The 19595-nt window shown below is 37.0% G+C and overlaps 1 protein-coding gene across 1 annotated transcript in view; it reads right to left on the bottom strand.

Annotated features, from left to right (window-relative positions):
- Positions 1-834: 834 nt before the first annotated feature.
- Positions 835-19595, bottom strand: part of LOC121464675 (vomeronasal type-2 receptor 116-like) — a 36481-nt gene continuing 17720 nt past the window's right edge. The window contains 3 exon segments of the mRNA XM_041677697.1: positions 835-875; positions 878-1744; positions 18780-18903. Coding sequence (XP_041533631.1) covers positions 835-875; positions 878-1744; positions 18780-18903 — 1032 coding nt within the window.

Here is a 19595-nt window from a genome sequence, read left to right as displayed (position 1 = left end):
CTATTCTTATTTAGAGTAGCTCCTTTTACTATTTCCCCAATAAGATCACTTGTACCCTGGTATTCTGCTCTCCACTGCATTCTCACCTTCTTTCCTGGTTTCTATACTTAGTCTGGGGGATACTCAGGGTGGATAGAACATGAGACATTTTTCTTTCTTGGTCTGGGTTACCTAACTCAACATGATTTTTCTATTTCCAACCATTTATGAGTAAAACATTTTCATTATCGAGTTGGCAGTTGATGGATATCTAAGGGTTTCCATTTCCTACCTATTTTGAAAGAACAGCAATGTGAATGTCTGAGCAAGCATCTCTGCAGTGGGATGTCAGTTCTTTTGTGCATATGTCAAAAAATGTTATAGTTGGTCCTGGTAGCAGACATACTTTTAGCTTTTAGAGTATTCTACATGCTAATTTATGGATTGGCTTGATATTTGTACAAGAACCCTTTCTCAAAGAACCAGTTCTTTGCCTGACCAATGCAAGAATCTCAACTATCACACAAAGCCCCTTATACTCTAAAAATAAAAGACTTTAAGATAGAAAGTAATTCTCGTATTATTTATCTTGGATACTATCATGTAATTAAATATTGGGTATAACTATTGGCCATAAATTTAAAAGTAACACGAATAACTACATAGAATAAATTTTCAGCAGTAGCTTATATTACAGAATAGATTGTCTGTAATAAACAGTGATGGAATCTTTTACTTTTAATAAAGTATACACTTCAGAAAACCTTTCTGAAAAATAGTTCAATAATTATAACTTTTTGCTTTGCTATGTTAAGGTAGTTAATGATAAAGTTAGTTAATTGATCAAAATGATCATTATTTTTGAGAGTGTCCTTTGTTTTTGAAACATTTCAATATTTCTTATCAGGCCTTAGGAGTATTATGTAGCACTTTGGGAAAAATATGCACCCAAGCATCCCTGCAGTCGATGCCAAGATGGAAAAGACCTCCACAGCCACCATGACTTTGTCTTTGGTGCTGTAGTACACAGGGATGAAGGTGACCCAGACACTGCAGAACACTAGCATGCTGAATGTCAGGAACTTGGCTTCATTGAATCTATCAGGCAGGTTCCTGGCCAGGAAAGCCACAGTGAAGCTCCCTATGGCCAGGGTCCCTAAATATGCCAACACACAGTAGAAAGCAGTGACTGAGCCCTTGTTGCACAAAATGATGATGTGATCATGTTCAGAGTGTACATCTGCTTCAATATAGGGAGGCGAGGTTCCCAGCCAGACTCCAAGGAGAATAAGCTGGATCAGGAAACAGATGGGGATGACAGAGTTATAGATGCCTGAGACAAAGAGCCTTCTCATTGTTCTTCCTGGTGCCGTGGCTCTAAAGGCCAGAATTACAGTTATAGTTTTGGTCAAAACAGTGGAAAGAGCCAGAGTGAACACCAGAGCAAATGTAATTTGTTGCAATATGCAGGAGGCTGTATTTGGCTGGCCAATGAAGAGAAATGGGCACAGGAAGCAGAGGAGGAGAGAGACGAGCAGGATGAAGCTGAGAGTCCGATTATTGGCCTTAACGATGGGTGAGTCTTGGTGCTTGAGAAAGATTCCAAAAACTACAACTGTGCTGACAGACATGCACAGAGCTGTGCAGGCCAGAGCCATGCCCAGAGAGTCATCAAAGGACAGGAATGTCACTGACTTTTGTAGGCAGCTGTTCCTCTCAGGGTTTGGATACTCTCGAATTGGGCAAGGGATACACTCCTGCTGATCTATGGGAGGAAAAGAACCAAGATTTCAATTTCTAAAGTTATTACTCATTCCATATTTAAGTTTTGGAGAGCAACTTCCACTGAAATCGTGTATAGCCTGTCACAATCTGCTTTACTATAGTGCCAAGAAGGACACTAATGGACTAACTCTGTAGAAATTCCATTTTACTGTCTGTCATGAATCCCTCATGATAAGCCTCGTGCAGACAAGTTTGTTACTGTTTGCCTTGGGCAATGAAATAATGATCTACTTATTCAGATAAAGTAAAATTGACATATAATCATATAAGAAATTCTAAAATTGTGTCACACTAGATTGATCAGACTACAGATGCTCAGTTGCATGCCAAAAAAAAAAACTGATCTTCTGCTACAACAAAGTTCAACTTAATCACCAGAGGGCAAATTCTTTATTAGACAGAGACTCCCAGCTAGACCAGAGGTCATGTCAGGTGTCAGTAATCTAGGCCTCAAAGACGATGAAACCAAAGTGAAAAGAGAAACCAGAAACAAAACACCATTCAACAAAGAGAAATTCAAAATTCAAGGACTAGAATTAATTATCCCACAGTTAGATGCCTAAATGACAGTATTCAAATATAATCAACAACAACCAGAAAAATAGGATGTCACAAGAACTTATCTATCCCCATGGCAGAAAAACCTGAATATTCCAACATAGTCAAAGCAAAAGGAAATTACGTTAAAACAACTTTATTGGAGATGATAGAGGTCCTTAAAGAGGAAATGAAAAACTTCTTTGAGGAAGCTGAGGAAAAGTTCACCAAAGATTTAGAGGACATTGACAAATCCCTTAAAAAATATCAAGAATAACAAGAAAAAACAAGCAAAGAAGAAAACATTCATGACATGAAAATTGAAATTGAAGCAATAAAGAACACAAACTGAGGGAATTCAGGAACTAGCCAATCCATGGGAGCAAACATAAACTACAGACACAAGCAGTACCAACAGAATCCAAAAGGTGCCAGGGGTTGAAGATGCAGTAGTAGAACTAATTTCATTGGGCAAAGAAAATGTTAAATCTAATAACAACTCCTAACAATAAACATCCAGGTAATCTGTAACGTCATGAAAAGACAAAATCTAAAAATAATTGGAAAAGGAGAAGAACCTCAGCATAAAAATACAGAAAATACACCTAACTAAATAATAGAAGAAATTTTCCTAACTTGCAAACATGACTATAAATTTTTAAGAAACTTACAGAATGCCAAAGAGATTACATCAGAAAAACAAGTCCCCTGTCACATAAGAATCAAAACACGAAATGTCAAGAACAAAAAATGCTTTTAAAAGCTGTAAGGCATAACAATAAAATAACATATAAAGATGGATCTATAAGAATTACACCAGACTTCTCACTGAGGACTCTAAAAGCTAAAAGGGCATGAACAGAGTATTGTAGACTCTAGGACTTCAAAGATGTAAGCCCAGATTAATACACCCAGCAAATCTTTCAACAATCATAGATGGAGAAAACAAGTTGATAAATGTCAAAGTCAAATTTAAACACTGTTTATCAACAATTCCAACTTTATAAAAGGTACTACTAAAGAATAGAAACTTCAACAAAGGAAACTAAATACACCCGTGAAAACATAATTAATAGATAATCTCACAAAAGCAAAATCCAAAGAAGGAAAACATACACATACAACCTGCCCATCTACACACACACACACACACACACACACACACACACACACACACCACTACACAATACCACACCACATCATTCTACCACTGTCACAAACAACATAATAACAAGATATAACAAACACTGGTCATTTTATATCTCTCAATGTCAATAGGACCAAGAAGACAATTAAAACACAGAATTGATAAAAAAGAAAACAGGATCCATCCTCTGTTACATACAAGAAACCCACCTCAGCATCAAAGATAGACGTTACTGAAAAGGATTGGAAAAAGGTTTTCCAATCAAATGAACCTAATTTCCAAGTTGGTATAACTTTCCTAATATGTAACAAAATAGTCTTCAAAGCACAGTTAATCAAATGAGAAGAAGCTGGGAGGTGGTGGTGCACGTCTTTAATCCCAGCACTTGGGAGGCAGAGGCAGGCAGACCTCTATGAGTTCAATGCCAGCCTGGTCTACGAGAGCTAGTTCCAGGACAGGCTCCAAAGCCACAAAGAAAACATGTCTCGAAAAAAAAAAAATCAAAAGAGGTGCAGAAGGACATTTCATACTTATTAAAGGAAAACCCACTGGGATAACATCTCAATTCTGAACATCTATGACTCAAATGTAAGGACACCCATATTTGTGGATGAAACATTACTCAAGCTTAAATCATACATCAATGCCCACATGTTAATAGTGGGAAACTTTACCACCACACTCTAATCGATTGAGAGGTCATCCAAACTGAAACTAAACAGAAATAATGGAAATAACAGACATTATGACTCAAATGGACCTAATAGGTTTTTTTTTTACAGAACATATTAATCAAACACAAAGGAATATACTTTCTTCTCTGCATCTCTTAAAATAGTCTTCAAATTTAACCATATACTCAATTACAAGGCAAATCTCCACAATACAAAAAAAAATTGAAATAACATATCATCTATCAGACCACCATAGAATAAAGTTGGGTTTAAACAACAACAAAAACAACAGAAAGCTTACAGACTCGTGGAAACTGAACACCTCTCTAAAGAATGATTCATGGGTCAAGGAAAATTAAAGAAATAAAAGACTTCCTAAAATTTAATGAGAATGAATATACAACAGAGTCAAATTCATGGGACATAATAAAAGATGTGATAAGAGGAAAATTCATAGCACCAAGTACCTGCATAAAGAAACTGTAGAATTCTCATAGAGAGACTTAGCATCATATTTGAAAATTGTAGAAGAAAAAGAGAAATAGATGTCAGGGAATAAACAAACTGAGGGTTAAATTCAATAAAATAGAAACAAAATAATAAAAAGAATAAGTGAGCTGGTTTGTTGGGAAAATCAACATCATAGACCATCCATTTTCAAACTAACTAAAAGGCAACAAAATAACATCCAAATTAAAAAATACCAGAAACCAAATGGGGAACATAACAACAGACAATGAAGAAATCCAGAGAATCATTAGATCATATTACAAAAATTTTACTCCACAAAATTGGAAAATCTAAAATAAATGGAAATTTTTCTAGATGGGTACCACATACCAAAATTAAATCAAGACAGATAAACAATCCAAATAGACTTATATCCCCCAAGGAAATAGAACCTATCATTAAAAGTCTCCTGACCAACAAAAGCCTAGCTTTATTGCTATGTTCCATCAGGCCTCAAAGAGAAGCTAATACCAATACTCTTAACATTTCTCCACAAAATAAAAAAAGTAGGAACATGCGAAAAATACATTTTATGAGGCTACAGTCATCCTGATACAAAAAAAACACACAAATACTCAAAACTAGATTTTCAAGCTAACTTCCTTCATGAAAATTGATGCAAAAAATCTCAATAAAATACTTGCAAAGTAAATCCAACATTATCATAAATATCATCCACCATGGTCAAGTAGGCTTCATCCCAGAGATGCAGGGATGGTTCAACATGCAAAAAATCTGCCAATGTAATCCACCATATAATCAAACTGAATGAAAATACTAAAGATGATCTCACCAGTTGCTGAAAAAGCCTGTGAGAAAATTTAAGTCCCTTCATAATCAAAGTCTTTATGAGATCAGAGATAAAAAGAAAAAGCCTAAATATAGAAAAGGCAATATATAGCAAGCCAATAACCAATATCAAATTAGATGGAAATTCAAAGTGATTCCACAAAAATCAGGGAAAAGACTGTCTACTTTCTTCCTGTGTATTTGATATGGAACTTGATGTTCTAGATAGAGCATCAAGAAAACTAAAGGAGATCAAAAGAATAATAATTGGAAAGTAAGAAGTCAAAGTATTTCTATTTGCTGATGATATGATAGTATAATAAGGGATCCCAAAAATTCTACCATGACGCTTCTGTAGATGATAAACACCTTTCAGCAAAGTGACTGTATACAAAATTAAGTAAAAAAAAAAAACCCAAGTATCCCCCCTCTATACAAATGATAAAGAGACTGAGGAAGAAATCATGGAAGCAATACTCTTAAAAATAGCCACAAGTAATATAAAATATCTTGGAGGTAACTAACAAAAAAATTAAAACCTGTACAACAAAAACTTCAAGTCTTTAAATAAAGAAAATTAAGAATATATTAGAAGATGGAAAGATCACCCATGCTCATGAATCAGCAGGGTTAACATAGTAAAAATGTCTGTCTTACAAAGAGCAGTTACAGATTCAGTGCAATCCTCTTTAAAATTCCACAAAAATTCATTATAGACATATAAGAAACAATACTCAACTTCTTAATGAAAATGAGTTAGCTGTAAAAGAGAACCATGCTACATCTCACAAATAAAGAGAAACTGATGTCTAGTCCAACAATAATCAGAGACTCCAAACCTAGAAATTGATGGAAACAGAAGCATACACACAAAGAAAAATATTATGGAGGGGTTTATGGAATCCTGAGAAAGAGGGAGAGGAAGGACTCTAGGACACATTGGTGTCATGGTACCAAAAGACCGCCTATGGAACCAACTAAACTGAGCTCATAGATGCTCACAGAGACTTTTAGACTATTTGTGTGATATGTATGTTTAAATATCTGTTATGTTAATGTTATAGAAATCAAAATAATAAGTTTTCAAGCATCATTATTCATTTACTATTGTAAAATCAGGTAGTGCATATTTAAGAATTAACTATCATGTCAAATACAAACACTGACAAACACTGGCACTGTTCTGCTCTTAAGCACAGATGATATTGTGGAGCACATGTTTGGTGAATGCAATGATGTTGCCACTTTATTATACTCAGAGAAATAGTTAGTGCTGTGTCTACTCTCAAACTATTGATCTTGTTCATTTATTCCAAGCCATAGTAATACAATATCACAGGATTTAAAAAATGTTCAAAATTTGTTTGTTTGTGTATGTATCATGTGTGAAATTCTGATTCATTTATAAAATAGAAAGTTGTGGTATGTATAGTACAGACATGATAGAAAAAGAAAGTATGTTTTATTATTGGGTTCCAGCCATGTGATACTTGTATTTCATACATTGAAACTTACTTATTGGTACTTGATGTGGCTACCTACATAGTCTTCCACCGTCTCTCCCCCTATGATATAATCAGGTGAGTCTCCAAGATTTTTCCATTTTTCTTCCTTTTCAAATTCCCAAATCTATTCCAAGTCCTACTTTCGGTGCCCCAATCTAGTTTGGCCACTACCACCTTCAATCCAATCAGTGTCTAGGCTTCTACAATGATAAATACCATTTACTGAAATTAAATCAAGACCAGGTGAACAATTTAAATAGACCTATAATTCGTGAGGAAATAGAAGCTGTCATAAAAAACCTCCCAACCTCCCCCCCCCAAAAAAACAAGCCCAGGACCAGATGGTTTTAATGCAGAATTTTATCAGAACTTCCAAGAAGAGTTGATACCTATACTCCTTAATGTGTTTCACATAATAGAAACAGAAGAGTCCTTGCCAAACTCTTTTTATAAAGCCACAGTCACCCTGATTCCAAAGCCACACAAAGAACCAACCAAGAAAGAGAATTACAGACCAATCTCACTCATGAACATCGATGCAAAAATTCTCAATAAAATTCTGGCAAACAGAATCCAACAACCCATCAAAAAATTATCCATTACAATCAAGTAGGCAGCATCCCAGAGATGCAGGGCTGGTTTAACATATGAAAATATCAATGTAATCTATCATATAAATAAACTGAAAGGAAAAAATATGATCATTTTATTAGATGCTGAAAAAGCATTTGACAAAATTCAACACCCCTGTATGACTAAGGCCTTGGAGAGATTAGGGATACAAGGTTCATACCTAAATATAATAAAAGTAATATATAGCAAGCCAACAGCTAATATCAAATTAAATGGAGAGAAACTCAAAGCCATTCCACTAAAATCAGGAACAAGACAAGGCTATCCACTCTCACCATATCTCTTCAACATAGTGCTTGAAGTTTTAGCAATAGAAATAAGATAACATAAGGAGATCAAGGGAATTTGAATTGGAAAGGAAGAAGTCAAACATTCATTATTTGCAGATGATATGATAGTGTACATTAGTGACCCCAAAAACTCCACCAAAGAACTCCTACAGCTTATAAATACCTTCAGTGATGTGGCAGGTTACAAGATCAACTCAAAAAAAAAAAAATCAGTAGACCTCGTATACACAAAGGACGGAGAAGCAGAGAGGGAAATCAGAGAAACTTCACCTTTTACAATGGCCACAAGTAGCATAAAGTATCTTGGGATAACTCTGAGCAAGGAAGTGAAAGTTCTATTTGACAAGAACTTTAAGGCACTGAAAAAAGAAATTGAAGAGGACTCCAGAAAATGGAAGGATCTCCCATGCTTTTGGATGGGTAAGATCAACATAGTAAAAATGGCAGTCCTACCAAAGGCAATCTATAAATTCAATGTAATCCCCATCAAAATCCCAGCAAAATTCTTCACAGACCTTGAGATAGCAATAATCAACTTTATATGGAAAAACAAAAAAACACAGGATAGCCAAAACAATCCTATACAATAAAGGAACTTCTGGAGGCATTACCATCCCTAACTTTAAACTCTATTACAGAGCTCCAGTAATGAAAACAGTGTGGTACTGGCATAAAAACAGAGAACGTGACCAAAGGAATCGAATAGAAGACCTGGATTTTAACCTACAAACCTATGAGCACCTGATTTTCGACAAAGGAGTTAAAATTATACAATGGAATAAAGAAAGCATCTTCAGCAAATGGTGCTGGCATAACTGGATATCAACCTGTAGAAGAATGAAAATAGATCCATATCTATCACCATGCACAAAACTCACGTCTAAATGGCTTAAAGACATCAATATAAATCTGTCCACACTGAACCTGATAGAAGAGAAAGTGGGAAGTAGACTGCAACAGATGGGCACGGGAGACCACTTCCTACATATAACTCCAGTAGCACAGACAATAAGGGCAACAGTGAATAAATGGGACCTCCTGAAACCGAGAAGCTTTTGTAAAGCAAAGGACACTGTCATTAAGACAAAAAAGCATCCTTCTGAATGGGAGAAGATCTTCACCAACCCCGCATCAGACAAAGATCTGATCTCCAAAATATATACAGAACTCATGAAAGTAGACTTTAAAATTCTAGTTAACCCAATTAAAAAATGGGGCACTGAACTGAAAAGGGAATTCTCAACAGAAGTTCAAATGGCCAAGAGACACTTATGGTCAGGTTCAACTTCCTTAGCGATCAGTGAAATGCAAATCAAAACAACTTTGAGATACCATCTAAAACCTGTCAGAATGGCTAAAATCAAAAACACCAATGATAGCTTATGCTGGAGAGGATGTGGTGTAAGGGGAACACTCATCCATTGCTGGTGGGAATGCAAACTTGTGCAACCACTTTGGAAATTAGTGTGGCAGTTTCTCAGGAAATTCGGGATCAGCTTACCTCAGGATCCAGCAATTCCACTCGTGGGAATATACCCAAGAGATGCCCAATCATACTACAATATGATACATACATTCATTTGCTCACCTATGTTCACAGCAGCATTATTTGTAATAGCAAGAACCTGGAAACAACCTAAATGCTCCTCAATTGAAGAATGGATAAAGATAGTGTGGAATATATACACATTAGAGTACTACAAAGCAGTAAAGAACAATGTCATCTTGAATTTTGTATGCAAATGTATTGAAATAGAAAACACTAAACTGAATGAGATAACCCATACCCAAAAAGATGAATATGGTATGTACTCACTCATTTGTGGACTCTAGCCATATACCAAGGTCATTAAGACCATAATTCACAAACCCAGAGAAGTCAAATAACAAGGTGAACCCAAAGAAAACCATATATAGATCCTCCTGGAAATTGGAAGCAAACAAGCTTTCCTGGCAAAAGCTGTGAGCATGGGGGTAGGGCAGGAGTGGAGGTGAGTTTGGGAAGAGAAGGGGAGAAGGAAGGACTGGCAAGAGCTTGGGAGAGTGGGAGGATGGGGATGGAAGAAGGGTGAATATAGGAGCAGGGAAGAAGATACCTACAGTAAGGGATCCATTTTAGGGTTGGCAAGAGACTTGGCTCTAGAGGGGATCCCAGGTGTGCACAGGATGTCTCCACCTAGGTCCTTGGACAGCAGAGGAGAGGGGCCTGAACTGTCCTTGCCCCACTATCACGCTGGTGATTATCTCGAATATCACCGTAGAATATTCGTAAGGTGACAGATGGAGATAGAGACAGAGACCCTCATCAGAGCAACAGACTGAGCTCCCAAGGTCCAGTTGAAAGGCAGAAGGAGGGAGAAGATGAGCAAAGAAGTCAGGACCGCGAGGGGTTGGTCTACCAACTGAGGCAGTGAGCCTGTTCTAATGGGAGCTCACCAAATCCAGCTGGACTGGGTTTGAATGAGCATGTGATCAAATCAGACTCTTTGATTGTGGCTGACAATGGAGGTTGACTAAGAAGCCATTGATAGCTACGGAAGCTGGGTGGGCCAGGAAGAAAGAGGCAGCACCCAGGGAGTAGAGGCCCTGAAACTAAGTAAGAAGGTGAACCAAAGGAAAAACATATAGTTATCCTCTTGGCTATGGGAAGTAGACAAAGTTGCCGTGGAGAAAACTGAGATCTTGGGGGTGGGGTGGAATGGGGGTAAGGGGAGATGGGGAGAGAAACGGGAGAAGGGGAGGAAGGGGGGAACTTGGGGAAAAAGGAGGATTGGGATAAAGGAAGGTTGGATAGGGGAGCAAGGAAGCACAATTCTTAGTTAAGGGAGCCACCTTAGGGTTGGCAAGAGACTTGAACCTAGAGTGGCTCCCAGGTGCCCAAGCCGAGGTCCCCAGTTAATTCCTTGGGCAGCTGGGGATAGGGAACCTGAAATGACCCTATCCTAGAGCAATACTGACGAATATCTTGCATATCATCATAGAACCTTCATCTGGTGATGGATGGAGATAGAGACAGAGATCCACACTGGAGCACTGGACTGAGCTCCCAAGGTCCTAATGAGGAGCAGAAGGAGGGAGAACATGAGCAAAGAAGTCGGGACCACAAGAGGTGCACCCACCCACTGAGACAGTGGAGCTGATCTAGTGGGAGCTCACCAAGGCCAGCTGAACTGTGACTGAAAAAGCATGGGATAAAACTGGACTCTCTGAACATGGCGAACAATGAGGGCTGATGAAACGCCAAGGACAATGGCACGCGGTTTTGATCCTACTTAGTGTGCTGGCTTTATGGGAGCCTAGCCAGTTTGGATGTTCACCTTCCTAGATATGGACGGAGGGGGGAGGACCTAGGACTTACCACAGGGCAGGGAACCCTGACTGCTCTTTGGGCTGGAGAGGGAGGGGGAGAGGAGTGGGGGGAGGGGGAGAAGGGTGGGAGGAGGGGGAAAAGGGTGGGAGAAGGGGGAGGGAAATGGGAGTCTTGGAGGAGGTGGAAACTTGTTTTTTTTTTCTCATTTTCTCAATAAAAAAAAGAAGCCATTGATAAAGGCAATGGGACTTGTTTTTATGGCATGTTCTGGCTTTTTGGGAACCTAGTCTATATGGATGCACAGCTCCCTAGGCCTTGGACTTCCCACAGGGCAGGATTCCTGGCCCTCTCTCAAGCAGGGCATGAGAGGGAGGAGGGGATGTGGGAGAGCGGGAGGGGATTGGGAGGAGGGAAGGAAGTGTAAGTAATTGTTTGGAAAAATAAAAATTTAAAAACATAACTTTATGAAGATGATAGACCTCCTTAAAAAAATAAAAAAAATTCCCTTAAAGAAGTAGAAGAAAAGAAAGAAATTGGAAGAAATCAACAAATCCCTTAAAGAAAGCAAAGAAAGCCCAAAAGACCCCCCCCCTCCACACACAAAAGAACCAAAACCCCACAATCAAACAAGTGAACCAAATGCTTCAAAACTTGAAAACTGAAATAGAAGCAATAAAGAAAATACAAATCGAGGTAATCTGGAAATGGTAAATCTGGGTAAAGGTTCAGGAACTGCAGATAGATGTAAGCATAACCAACAGAATACAAGATATGGAAGAGAGAATCTCAGGTGTTGAAGATACTATAGCAGGAATAGGTTCATTGATAAAATTACATTAAATTACAAATGTTGAAAATACTATAAAGGAAATGAATTCATCAGACAAAGAAAATGTTAAAGTCAAGGAATTCTTGACACAACATATTTAAAAAATCTGGGACACCATGAAAATACCAAACCTAAGAATAATAGGGGTAGACGAAGAAGTCCAGCTCAAAGGCACAGAAAATATATTCAAAAAAATCAATGAAGAAAACTTGCCCAACTGAAAGAAGGACATGCCTATGAATATACAAGAAGGTTACTTAACACCAAATAGACCAGACCAAAAAAAAGTCCTCTCGCAACATAATAATCAAAATACAAAATATACATTATAAAGAAAAAATATTAAGAGCTGTGATGAAAAATGATCAAGTAACATATAAAGGCAAACCTATCAGAATTACATTCAACTTCTCAATGGAAACTCTTAAAGCCAGAACTTCTTAGATAGATGTTCTGCAAACACAAAGAGGTCATAGATGGCAGCCCAAACTACTATTTCTATCAATACTTTCAGTCACCACAGATGGAAAAAACAAGATATTCTATGACAAACCAGATTTAAACACTACCTCTCCACAAATCTATCCCTTCAGAAAGTATTAGAGAGAAAACTCCAACCCAAGAAAGTTAGCTACATTGAAATAAATGTAGATAAACTCAAATTGATTCCACTAAAATCAGCGTTGTCCACTCTATCCATATCTATTGAATATAGTACTTGAAGTTATAGCTAAAGGAATAAGACCAAAGAGGAGATCAAGGAGATACAAATTGGAAAGGAACAAGGCAAACTTCCACTTTTTGCAAATGATATGATTGTATACCAATATCGTGACCCAAAAAGGTTCTATCAAGGAACTCCTACATCTGATAAACACCTTCAGTAGAATGGCAGGATATAAGATTAAGTCAAAAATATTCAGAAGCCCTCCTATATACAGACAATAATTTGAATGAGAAAGAAATCAGAGAAACATTCACAATCACCACAAACAACATAAGATATCTTGGGGTAACTCTAACTAAACAAGTGAAAAACCTATATCATGAGAACTTTAAGTGTTTGAGGAAATAAATTGAAGTAGATATTAGAAAATAGAAAGATCTCCTATGATCTTGGATAGGGAGAATCAACATAGTAAAAATGTCAAGCTTACCAAAGGCTATCTATAGATTCAATGAAGTCCCCATCAAAATTCAAGTACATTTCTTCACAGACCTTGAAAGAACATTATTCAAATTTATATGAAAAAAGACAGGAAATATCCCAAACAATGTACAATGAAGGGACTTCGAGAGTCATAACCATTCGTGACTTTAAGCTGTACTATAGAGCTATAGTAATGAAAACATCTTAGTATTTGCACAAAAGCCGGCAGGTGGATTAATGGAATTGAATCATACTAAGCTACAAACATATGCTCACCTAATTTTTGACAAAGAAGGTAAAATTATACAATGGTAAAAAGAAAGCATCTTCATTAAATGGTTCTGGCATAACTGGATTCCAACATGTAGAAGAATGCAAATATATACTTATTTATTGCCATGCACAAAACTCAAGTCCAAATGGATCAAAGATCACAACATAATGTAGCCTCACTGAACCTCGTAGAAGAGAAACTGGGAAGTAGCTTTTGAACACATTGGAACATGAAACTACTTTCTGAATATAATACCAGTAGCACAGACACTGAGAGCAACAATAAATTAATCAGACTTGCTGAAACCAAGCAGCTTTTGTAAGGTAAAGGACTACCTTTATTGTTATCATAGAATCTACATCCAGTAACTGGTGGAAGCAGATGCAGAGATCCACAACAAATCACTGTGCCAAGCTTCTGAAATCCAGTTGTAGAGAGGGAGGAGAAATACCATAAGCAAAGAAGTCAAGACCGTGATGGGGAAACTCACAGAAACAGCTAACCTGAACTAGTGGGAGCTCACCAACTCTAGACTGAGAGGTGGGGAACCTACACATGACTGAAGTAGGCCCTCCAAATGTGGGTGACAGTTATGTGGCATGGGTAGTTTGTGGGGCTACTAACATTGGAAATCGTATTTATTCCTAGTGCATGAAGTGACTTTTTGGACCCTGTTCCCTATGGAGGAATACCTAGTCATGTTGGGAAAGTCTTGGTCCTGCCTCAAATGAAGCAACAGACTTTGATTAGTCCCCATGGGAGGCCTTACCTTCTCTGAGGAGTAGATGGAGGTGGGGTGGGAGAATTGTGGATGGGGGGAGTGAGAGGAGGGAAGGGAGGGGAAACTGAGTTTGGTATGTAAAATAAGATTATTTTAAAAATAAAAATAATTCTAATATTAAATAATGGAAAAACAGAAAGAAGAATATATAAACCCAGGTGATGGTAATACATTATGAAATTAAAGTAGATATCAATGAAATGGGAAAAAAGAAACAATAGGAAGAATTAGCTAACCTAATATCGGACTCTTTGATGAGATAAACCATAAGGTCAGACACTTGGCTCAAGTAACCTAAAGAAAGAAACAGAGGACTTAATTTAAAAGAATCATAAATGGCAAAGAAACATTACAGCAAATATGAAAGAATCTCAAAATATTGTTAGGAAATATTTATTTATTTATTTATTTATTTTGTAAAAAGAAAGCAAAACATATTTTTAAATTTACATATCAATCCCAGTTCCCACTCCCTCTCCTCCTCCCATTCCTTCTACCTTCTCCTCCACCCCACCCTCCACCCACTCCCCAGAGAGGGTAAGGCATATTACTCTGAGGAAGTACCAAGGCCCTCCCCACTATATCCAGGCTGAGCAAGGTATCCATTCAAAAAGAATGGGTTCCAAAACCCAGAATGAGCAGTAGGAAAAAAAATCCTAGTGCCACTGACAGTGGTCCCATAGTCTGCCCCAGTTATACAACTGTAACCCACATTCTGAGGGTCTAGCTTGGTCCTATGTTGGTTCCTTCACTGTCCATCTGGAGTTGGTGAGCTCCCATTAGCTTAGGTAAACTTTTTCATTGGCTATCCCCATCATGGTCTTGACCTCTCCACTATTGCTTAGGGTCTTAGCTGGGGTCATCCTTGTGGATTCCTGGGAATTTCTCTAGTGCCAGATTTTTTGCTGTCCGCATAAACACTCCCTCAATAAAAATAGCTCTTTCCTTGCTTTTTGTCTCTGTCCTTCCCCCATCCTGACTATTTTATTACCTCAAATTATCCTCCCCTTTCCCCTTCTCCTCTCTCCTCTTCTTCTGCCTTCCCTTCTTTCCCCATCCCCATGTTTCCATTTTTTCCAGGAGATCTTGGTAAGAGAATATTTTAAAAAAGAAAAGAAAATGTGTATTTCAGTAAGTGTGTAAACCTTCATGAAATGGATAAGTTTCTACCTTTCGCCATGCCATAAAAATTAAAACACCAAGTCAAGAAGCTAAACAAACCCATAACACACAGGAGATTGAAATAGTAACAAAAGTCTTCCAGCTATATAAATATTAGGACCTCATGAATTCAGAGCAGAATTTCACCAGAGATTCAAAGAAGATATGCAGTCAATCCTACTTAAAATATTAAAATAATAGAAAGAGAAAAATAATTTCCAAGTTCCATTAGAAAGCCATTTCATCCTAATACCAAAACCAGGTACTGACACAACAAAAAAGAAAACCATGCACCATTATTTCTTATAAATAGGCTCATAAAACTCAATAAAATTTTTGCAAATAGAATACAGATTTACGACAGAACTATTGTATAATACGACTAAAGTGGCTTTTTCTTTGACATAGAGCAGTGGTTCAACATAGTTAATTCCATAAATGTAAAACCCACAAAAATGGATGTATAAAACATTAGATGTTCATGTGACAAAAGCATGACAAAATAAAACTGCCTTTATCATAAATGTTCTATACAATATACAGAAAGAGGGAACATACACCAGCACAATAAACACTATATATAAGAAACTCAAGCCAACACCATTCTCAATAAAGAAAAACTTAAATCAATTCCACTGAAGTGAAGAATTAATCAGCTATATCTACCACTACCACTCCTTTTCATTAGTGTGCTCAAAATTATAGCTGAAGCAGTAAGTCAAGACAAGTAAATTAAAGGAATAAAAATAGAGAAAGAATTCAAACTATCTCTATTTTCAGTTTATAAATACTATGCATTAGTGATCCAAAAAAGTCTACCACAAAAATTCTTCAAGTGATCAGCAATTGCAACTATGTGGCAGAATACTGAATCAACCTACATAATCAATGTTCTTTCTATATAAAAAGGACAAACATAGAAAGGAAATCTGGACACACTACCATTCACAATTCTATGAAATAAAGTACATTATTTAGGAATAAATCTAAGCAAGGACACAAAGGAATTTGACAAGAGAACATAAAAACTCCAAAGAAACTGGGAAAGGCATAAAAAAATAAGAAGATATCCCATTTGAAGATTACAGGTAGGTAGAATTAACTTAATGAAAAATATTATACAAAAATCTATGTATAAATTCAATGGGCACTCAATAAAAAATTCTGATATTTTTCTATGCAGACAGGAAAAAAATATTATACCAAGACTCAACACACCAAGGCAGTCCAAAATAATATTGGATGAAAAAGCACCATGGTATAGGGATTACTATTCTGAATTTAAAGTTATATCACAGTGCTAATGTTAAATAATAACAACATAATCAACCACAAAATTATATGACATAGGCAGAAAATAATCTGTAGACCAATGCAGAAACATATCCAAGACCGAACTTGAGCATGTTAGCTCAATCATTTAATACTCAGTAAGTACACCAAAAGCATAAGTTAGAGAATGGAAAGCATTATGAAGACAAGTAGAACAATGAAGTTAAACCTACACTTATCACCTTCACAAATTCTAACTCCAAAAGGATCAAAGACTTAAGCCTGAAACCTCTAAAACAAACTCTTAGAATAAAACATAGGCAAAATCCTCTATGATCTAGTTTTAGTTAAAAAAAAACTTCATTAAATAGCCTTCATTTGTCCAAGAATTAAGGCTAACAACAGACAAGTAGGACTTCATGAAACTAAAAGCCTCTGTTACAGTCAAAGAAGCAATCTACTGAGTGGAGAGAAACCCCTCAAAATGGGAGACATTCTTTGTCAGGTATATATCTGACATTGAAATTATAGAGAGCTGAAAAAAACCCAAAGAGTTAAAAAGTCAAATGCATAAGAAAAATGACCCTGGAGTGACATACACCTTTAATCCCAGCCCTCAGGGGGTGGGGACAGAGGCAAGCACAGCTCTGTGAGTTCGATGTCAGTATGGTCCACAAGAACTAGTTCCAGGACAGGCTCTATAGGTACAGAGAAACTCTGTCTTGACACACCAGAGAGAGAAGGGTGGGGAATCCTAGGATCTGAAGAGTGGATTTTCATTGAAATAAAATGGATACGAAATATTTCAAAATATGTTGCCAACCTTATCAATATAGAAACATGAATAAAAACAACATTAAGATTTCATCATACCTGAGCCAAAACAGCAAAGATCCAAAGAACAGCCATCAAGAAGTGTTTGAGCTGACCCAGAGGAAAAGGAAACACTATTTAACTTATGCTGGGACTGTAACTGGTTTAGATAGACATCTTGGAAATCAGAATGGGGAATTTTATAAAGCTAAAATTAATTCTGTCATATGACCACCCCTTGGCATATGTCCATATGACATGCCATTGTACTCCACAGGTATTTGCTTCACATGTGCAATGCTGCTTTTGTATTTAGGAAATAGAAAAAAAAAACCTAAGTATCTAGTTCCGACAAGAGGGTAATAAAATTGTGATACATATACACCATTGAATACCATTTATCTGTAAAGGTAATGAAATAATAAACTTTATGGGTAGGTGGGTGGAACCAGAAAAGATCCTGAAAAGTTGAGTCATGAAAGCCCAGCACAGAAAGACAAATGTCAGGTGTACTTTCTTATCTGAGGCTCCTAGTTCCAAATATTCAGGTGTGAGCTCATGTCCTGGAGAAACTGCAGAGGATAGGAAAATGAGCAGGACAACTTCAGGAGCTTGAGGAACAACAGAACGAGATAGCAGGGAACAAATAACATGAAACGGGAAAGGCAAAAGATGGAGATTCCAATAATAGAGGGAAGAGGAAGATAAATACAGTTGAAGTGAGTAAGAGAGTGAAATAACAATAAGGATGTCTGGAGAGAAAGGAAACATGGGGCAGGGGTGAAAGAAACACAAATACAGAAGAATGAGGTGTTAAAACATCAATAAGGATATCTAATAACCCACAAAGAATCATAATATCACCATTTCCTGAAAATCACACCTAGAATAGAGTTAATCCTCTTTACACCTTACATGTAGTTTTAGTAAACTTTTCGTTTCTGGGCTTATCCTTCCAAGAGCAGACAACATATACAAATCCAGTAGCAGACATGGGAAGCTTCCTTTAGACTTGTTGGCTAGGGTTGATAAAGGGACACCCAAAGCCTACAGCCTATTGCTATTGCCTTTGTTTATCATCCAGAGTTGAAAAGTGAGTCCCTATTGCTGAAGACACCATGTACTTCAGAAGTAGTGTCCAGAGACCCTTGAGGTGGCTCTGATATAAATGTCCTGTCCCTGAGGATTAGCTTTCAAGATTCCAGAAGACATTATGTAAGCTTTCAAATGATGGAGACAGTCAACAGTGCTATTCTTCTATGATAACTATGAGCCACATCAATGACCAGACTATTTCTTCTTCTACTTAAGCAGTTTGAGGAAAGGGATTATTTTTCTACCTGTCTGGTTGGAAATGTGCCCCTCTGGACAAAACATACAAGAAAAACAGCATATCGGTCTTTCTTCTTCTAGAATTTTCCAGAAACCTGGAACACAGCTCTGTGAACATACAGATTGAGGACTCTAAAGGCAAAACAGAAAACCTGGTCATAAATTTGCATATCAGTCACAGGTTTAAAATATTTTTAAGCTAAATAATTTAAACTGCAAGTATACTATGACAGTTGTACATATTTATGAGGTACTGTGTAGTTTTCTTATAAGCGTATAGTGTGTAGAGTTGAAGTTTGGACACTTCCCATTGGTAAATGTTCAAAGTTTCTTTAAGGTGACAAACTATGACTCACTTATGCTAGCGTTTTAAAAATGTGTAGAACAACCATATATCCTCTCCTGGGAGACAGCAATCTGGAACTTCTACTTTGTATGAATTATGCAACAGTTGAATTGTCAGAGATACAGAAAGATGCCCTGTCACTCTTTTTTTTAACAGTCTTTAGTTTTTAATGAACTTGTAAACAAAAATCTCCTGTTTCCAAATAAAAACAAAATCCCAGATCATATAGATGTTTACAGTGATCACATTTATCGAAGCATCACACATACATGTTCAGTTGTAAGACAGTAACTAAATTTGTGACAAATATGCTTTTATAGTAGCAAGAACATTATAGAGTTAATGCAGAGTCCTAAGGATAATCTAGTAGTCGCTATGTTTTTTTTTTCTTAAGTCTTCACTTTAGATGCTTTTATTACTAGCACAGGTAAGCAGGCAGAGTCTATCAAATGCTCAAACACTGGAATCTTTGGTTGCT

The sequence above is a fragment of the Microtus oregoni genome, unplaced genomic scaffold (assembly GCF_018167655.1).
Source record: "Microtus oregoni isolate MIOR12 unplaced genomic scaffold, Mior012 000029F_ref0000214, whole genome shotgun sequence".
NCBI classification, from domain to species: domain Eukaryota; kingdom Metazoa; phylum Chordata; class Mammalia; order Rodentia; family Cricetidae; genus Microtus; species Microtus oregoni.
Note: the sequence above shows the minus strand (reverse complement) of the source record. Positions and strands in the feature narration are given on the sequence as shown.